This window comes from Aplysia californica, unplaced genomic scaffold, assembly GCF_000002075.1.
Source record: "Aplysia californica isolate F4 #8 unplaced genomic scaffold, AplCal3.0 scaffold01698, whole genome shotgun sequence".
In the NCBI taxonomy this organism is placed as follows: Eukaryota; Metazoa; Mollusca; class Gastropoda; order Aplysiida; family Aplysiidae; genus Aplysia; species Aplysia californica.
This window is the reverse complement of record NW_004798968.1, coordinates 45,833-52,919: the sequence shown is the minus strand read 5'-3', so window position 1 is coordinate 52,919 and position 7,087 is coordinate 45,833. Positions and strand designations below refer to the sequence as shown.

Sequence of the window (7,087 nt, the reverse complement as noted above, 5' to 3'; positions counted from 1 at the left end):
CGACGATGTACAGAGCATGACTGAGAAGGTAAGCTCCGCCTGACTCAGAACTATACGTGCAGTAGGTTACGTACGTACCGACTTTCACACACAAACACAGTCCTCACAGTCAACACAGAACACAGGCATAAACAGACACACACACACACACACACACAAACACACACACACACACACACACACACACACACACACAAATATGCCTGCATACACTCACACACACACACATGCATACGTACATGCACACTCACACACACACATGCATACATACACACACACATACACACAAACTCACACACACACACACACACACACACACACACACACACACACACATACATACATACATACATACACGCACACACAGTCACATACACACAATGACACACATATTACACACCCAGGCATATTACACATCCGCACCCATGAAGTCAGTTGTTGCTGTGTGATGGCTTCAGCGAGTTCTATAAACAGACTACACTGTGAGCCGTCTTCCCATTGGTCCACGGTGAGTAGAAACAAGACTGTCAAGAAAGATGGTGAGTGAAGGTGAGAAAGAAAACAGAAGATGTGTGTACAGGTGTCCACTCAGGCGTCCCGTCTCTGTTCACAGGCTGCGTACATCGTAGCTGAAGGTTTGGCCGGTGCCATGTTCTGGACTGTGGACTTTGACGACTTTGCAGACCAAGTGTGTGGGGAAGGTCCCTACCCTCTGATCCAAGCTATGAAGGCGGGCCTGTGGAGTCCTGGAAGTCAGCCGCTGACCTTGAGCCCTGCTAACGTGAGCTTGCCATCTCCTCAATCACCCACATGGTCGCCATCTTCTACGTCCAGTAGCACGGACATCATGAGTGGCGGGCACAGCTCAACGGCCACCCCGGGTAGGTCCAAAGTGTGAGAACCTTATCTGGCAAGTTTCAGTGTAGCTCTATCCTGAAGCCAACTGCCAGCCAGATGTAAATTCCTACTCTGAGAGCATCTCTAAACTCTCATAGTAGGTTTGGTTATAGTTGGATCTCTGCCTGGCACCGTGAAAGCGTTATGTTTCTTTCATGGTATTTTACCGTTTTTAGAGAGGTGGCCTGGAAAGTCTTTGAGAGTCATATGCACACTTAACTTAAATGCACAAATACATACATAGATGAGCATAACATGGCAGCAGAAATACTGAAAAGTCAGGAATTATAATGGCTGCTCTAATGAGTTTAAGTCATTTAGCTTTCAGTCATAGAGAAGTGCATGATGGAATGTGTCACACGGTTGCTTCTCGGCCCGAAGTTTCTTTATAGACACACATGTACTGATTCATCAAAGTATTCGGACTATTGTCATCTTCTATCTACTAAAGCTTATGTTGGTTGTCTCTCTACGTGTTTCCTAAAACCGACAAGAAAAAAAATTTCCCTGGAGAGTACTAAAGAGAATGCATCAGTAAAGATAATGATAAATGTGTGTACAATCTTGCCAGTAACAGAGTGGGAGCCTTGAAGTTGTGGAAATGTCAATGTTTCGTGCACAGTGTGTAAAATATCTTGTGTTCCTCGCAGGTGTCCATCATAATGAAAGCCATCACGTGATCGCCTGCTACTTTACCAACTGGGCCCAATACAGACCTGGTTTAGGCCTCTACTCAGTGGCTAACATTGACCCCTACCTTTGTACGGACATTGTGTACGCTTTTGCCTACATCGACACAGCCAGTCTGACCCTGACAACCGTAGAGTGGAATGATGCAGGTAGGTGTCTTACGTATTAGCTAAAAGATCATTTCGCTAAGAACATTCACAGGCACAGAAACACACCCACATATAAATTACACACACATTACACACACGCACTCTCTCAGACACATACCAACACACTGACAGGTGCACAGTCTTTCTCTTTCTAATGAATTCTTCCGTTCCCCCCTCCACAAAATACACACACACACACGCACACACACACACACACACACACACACAAATACATACACACGCACACACACACATACACACACATACACACACATACACAAGAAATATTTACACACAAACACACATGCACATCAGCATACACTGGTGTGATGATACTGAGTTTCATCTAGTGTTGCCATCCACAGATCTGTACGCACAAGTAATGGCTCTGAAGTCTGTGAACCCCGAGCTGAAAGTGCACCTGGCAGTGGGAGGTTATTCCATGGGAACCTGGCCATTTGAAAGCATCACAGCCTCAATGAGCAACATGGAGACGTTTGCTGGGAACGCCGCCTCTTTTCTACGTACTCATGGCTTTGACGGCCTGGATTTGGATTGGGAGTTTCCAGGCGCTTCCTTCAGAAGCCAGTTTTCCCAGCTGTGTGAAGCTCTGTTCCAGCACTTTAGTGTAGAAGCTCAGGCATCTGGCAAGCCCCGCCTGCTCTTGACCGCTGCTGTGTCCGGTTACAAGACAGAGATAGAGGCATCATATGAGCCACAGATCATTCAACAGTAAGTCTTAGTTACTTGATGCTTCGTCTCACTCCATATCCACCAAGACAATAATAGTTTTCATGGTATTGTGTAGAAGAATAAATGAGTTTGTTGAAAAAGCAGCCAAAACAAGACATGTGAAGTGTCTCAAACTACAATGATGTTTTTAAGAACCCACCCCCTGCTCCTTCCACACACACAGACACAAGTACAATTATGAAGCTAGAATAGGACTGACTGCGAGATGAATTTGAAGGACGTTAGTAGGAAACTGAGACGTGCCTTTCTTTGTAATTGTCTGGTTGTCAGTATCCGTGCGTGTTAAGCTGTTGCTCATGCCGTTTGCCCCAATCTGTGATAGCTGGACTGGAGCTCTTGTGCCACTGTTTGCCCTCAGGTACTTGGACCACGTGTATGTGATGGCCTACGACTACTATGGCTCTTGGTCGCTCACACTGGGACATCAGAGTCCTCTGTACGTGAGAGACGAAGACCGACACGACCCCACGGAATCTCTGCTTTCTCAGGTAAGTCTATAGCACATATATGTTGTGTGACCTACACACGTGTGAAAGATTTTGTCTGTGAATGGCAGGGTTTTGGACAGGTGTTGTGTTGTAGGTAAGTTTTTGTGGCGGTTTTGTAATTAAAGAAGAGACTGGCGGTTTGGAGTGCAGGGTTGGTGGGGTGTGAATAATGAGACGTAGAATGAGGAGTGTGTCTGTTGTGAGAGTGTTGCGAGCCTCCAAACTTGTCCTGAGCATGTCCGTGTTCCTGTTCCGTGTCTCAGAATGCTTCCATGACCTGGTGGCACGAGCTGGGTGTACCCAAGAATAAACTGGTGATGGGAGCTGCCACCTACGGGCGGACCTTCCGGATGTCGGCTGCTGACCAGTGGCATGTTGGAGACCAGTCTCTTGGAGGTGGCGATGTGGGACCATACAGTGCTACACCGGGATTCCTGGCGTACTATGAGGTGAGGGAATAGTCAGGGTATGTTTTATTGTAGGTGTACTGTTCTGTGGTCATAAATGAGCTAATGACGCCATTGGCGCTGTACAGCGAAATTAATTGAATTTGGTTTTAGTGAGCTTTTCTTCTTGGGTGGATTTGTTTTTTTGGTTTTGGATTTGTTCTTTTTTCACTGAAGACTAATACGTACTTTAACAGGATAATCAGCATTCATGCTCTTGATTTTCAGAACACAAAAGTAAAAAAAAAATCAATTTTGTCAGTCCCATCGTCTTCTGCTCCAATGGGTCGTACCATTCACGTTTTCAGCACATTTGCTTGGCATTCTTCATTTGTTTTTTCTTTCTTCCAAGGGCCATCAGCTCTAAACCTCATGGACAACTCACTATTGTTACATTCATCAAACTCATTGTCTCCCCAGATTTGTGACATGATCATGAGCGGCACCTTGAACAGAGTGTGGATGGACGATTCCAGAGTACCTTTTGCCTACGGTCAACGCAACTCGCACTGGGAATGGCTTGCCTACGACGATGTACAGAGCATGACTGAGAAGGTAAGCTCCGCCTGACTCAAAACTATACGTGCAGTAGGTTACGTACGTACCGACTTTCACACACAAACACAGTCCTCACAGTCAACACAGAACACAGGCATAAACAGACACACACACACACACACACACACACACACACACACACACACACACACACACACAAATATGCCTGCATACACTCACACACACACACACACATGCATACGTACATGCACACTCACACACACACATGCATACATACACACACACACATACACACAAACTCACACACACACACACACACACACATACATACATACATACATACATACATACATACACGCACACACAGTCACATACACACAATGACACACATATTACACACCCAGGCATATTACACATCCGCACCCATGAAGTCAGTTGTTGCTGTGTGATGGCTTCAGCGAGTTCTATAAACAGACTACACTGTGAGCCGTCTTCCCATTGGTCCACGGTGAGTAGAAACAAGACTGTCAAGAAAGATGGTGAGTGAAGGTGAGAAAGAAAACAGAAGATGTGTGTACAGGTGTCCACTCAGGCGTCCCGTCTCTGTTCACAGGCTGCGTACATCGTAGCTGAAGGTTTGGCCGGTGCCATGTTCTGGACTGTGGACTTTGACGACTTTGCAGACCAAGTGTGTGGGGAAGGTCCCTACCCTCTGATCCAAGCTATGAAGGCGGGCCTGTGGAGTCCTGGAAGTCAGCCGCTGACCTTGAGCCCAGCTAACGCGAGCTTGCCATCTCCTCAATCACCCACATGGTCGCCATCTTCTACGTCCAGTAGCACGGACATCATGAGTGGCGGGCACAGCTCAACGGCCACCCCGGGTAGGTCCAAAGTGTGAGAACCTTATCTGGCAAGTTTCAGTGTAGCTCTATCCTGAAGCCAACTGCCAGCCAGATGTAAATTCCTACTCTGAGAGCATCTCTAAACTCTCATAGTAGGTTTGGTTATAGTAGGATCTCTGCCTGGCACCGTGAAAGCGTTATGTTTCTTTCATGGTATTTTACCGTTTTTAGAGAGGTGGCCTGGAAAGTCTTTGAGAGTCATATGCACACTTAACTTAAATGCACAAATACATACATAGATGAGCATAACATGGCAGCAGAAATACTGAAAAGTCAGGAATTATAATGGCTGCTCTAATGAGTTTAAGTCATTTAGCTTTCAGTCATAGAGAAGTGCATGATGGAATGTGTCACACGGGTGCTTCTCGGCCCGAAGTTTCTTTATAGACACACATGTACTGATTCATCAAAGTATTCGGACTATTGCCATCTTCTATCTACGAAAGCTTATGTTGGTTGTCTCTCTACGTGTTTCCTAAAACCGACAAGAAAAAACATTTCCCTGGAGAGTACTGAAGAGAATGCATCAGTAAAGATAATGATAAATGTGTGTACAATCTTGCCTGTAACAGAGTGGGAGCCTTGAAGTTGTGGAAATGTCAATGTTTCGTGCACAGTGTGTAAAATATCTTGTGTTCCTCGCAGGTGTCCATCATAATGAAAGCCATCACGTGATCGCCTGCTACTTTACCAACTGGGCCCAATACAGACCTGGTTTAGGCCTCTACTCAGTGGCTAACATTGACCCCTACCTTTGTACGGACATTGTGTACGCTTTTGCCTACATCGACACAGCCAGTCTGACCCTGACAACCGTAGAGTGGAATGATGCAGGTAGGTGTCTTACGTATTAGCTAAAAGATCATTTCGCTAAGAACATTCACTGGCACAGAAACACACCCACATATAAATTACACACACATTACACACACGCACTCTCTCAGACACATACCAACACACTGACAGGTGCACAGTCTTTCTCTTTCTAATGAATTCTTCCGTTCCCCCCTCCACAAAATACACGCACACACGCACACACACACACACACAAATACATACACACGCACACACACACATACACACACATACACACACATACACAAGAAATATTTACACACAAACACACATGCACATCAGCATACACTGGTGTGATGATACTGAGTTTCATCTAGTGTTGCCATCCACAGATCTGTACGCACAAGTAATGGCTCTGAAGTCTGTGAACCCCGAGCTGAAAGTGCACCTGGCAGTGGGAGGTTATTCCATGGGAACCTGGCCATTTGAAAGCATCACAGCCTCAATGAGCAACATGGAGACGTTTGCTGGGAACGCCGCCTCTTTTCTACGTACTCATGGCTTTGACGGCCTGGATTTGGATTGGGAGTTTCCAGGCGCTTCCTTCAGAAGCCAGTTTTCCCAGCTGTGTGAAGCTCTGTTCCAACACTTTAGTGTAGAAGCTCAGGCATCTGGCAAGCCCCGCCTGCTCTTGACCGCTGCTGTGTCCGGTTACAAGACAGAGATAGAGGCATCATATGAGCCACAGATCATTCAACAGTAAGTCTTAGTTACTTGATGCTTCGTCTCACTCCATATCCACCAAGACAATAATAGTTTTCATGGTATTGTGTAGAAGAATAAATGAGTTTGTTGAAAAAGCAGCCAAAACAAGACATGTGAAGTGTCTCAAACTACAATGATGTTTTTAAGAACCCACCCCCTGCTCCTTCCACACACACAGACACAAGTACAATTATGAAGCTAGAATAGGACTGACTGCGAGATGAATTTGAAGGACGTTAGTAGGAAACTGAGACGTGCCTTTCTTTGTAATTGTCTGGTTGTCAGTATCCGTGCGTGTTAAGCTGTTGCTCATGCCGTTTGCCCCAATCTGTGATAGCTGGACTGGAGCTCTTGTGCCACTGTTTGCCCTCAGGTACTTGGACCACGTGTATGTGATGGCCTACGACTACTATGGCTCTTGGTCGCTCACACTGGGACATCAGAGTCCTCTGTACGTGAGAGACGAAGACCGACACGACCCCACGGAATCTCTGCTTTCTCAGGTAAGTCTATAGCACATATATGTTGTGTGACCTACACACGTGTGAAAGATTTTGTCTGTGAATGGCAGGGTTTTGGACAGGTGTTGTGTTGTAGGTAAGTTTTTGTGGCGGTTTTGTAATTAAAGAAGAGACTGGCGGTTTGGAGTGCAGGGTTGGTGGGGTGTGAATAATGAGACGTAA

At 45.9% G+C, this 7,087-nt stretch overlaps 1 protein-coding gene across 1 annotated transcript in view; it reads left to right on the top strand.

Annotated features, from left to right (window-relative positions):
* Window positions 1–568: 568 nt before the first annotated feature.
* Window positions 569–7,087, top strand: part of LOC101852146 (chitotriosidase-1-like) — a 29,910-nt gene continuing 23,391 nt past the window's right edge. The window contains exons 1-10 of the mRNA XM_013090937.2: window positions 569–881; window positions 1,548–1,736; window positions 2,102–2,468; window positions 2,812–2,977; window positions 3,241–3,426; window positions 3,844–3,978; window positions 4,556–4,823; window positions 5,490–5,678; window positions 6,032–6,398; window positions 6,742–6,907. Coding sequence (XP_012946391.2) covers window positions 569–881; window positions 1,548–1,736; window positions 2,102–2,468; window positions 2,812–2,977; window positions 3,241–3,426; window positions 3,844–3,978; window positions 4,556–4,823; window positions 5,490–5,678; window positions 6,032–6,398; window positions 6,742–6,907 — 2,346 coding nt within the window. The remainder of the gene's footprint in view (window positions 882–1,547; window positions 1,737–2,101; window positions 2,469–2,811; window positions 2,978–3,240; window positions 3,427–3,843; window positions 3,979–4,555; window positions 4,824–5,489; window positions 5,679–6,031; window positions 6,399–6,741; window positions 6,908–7,087) is intronic.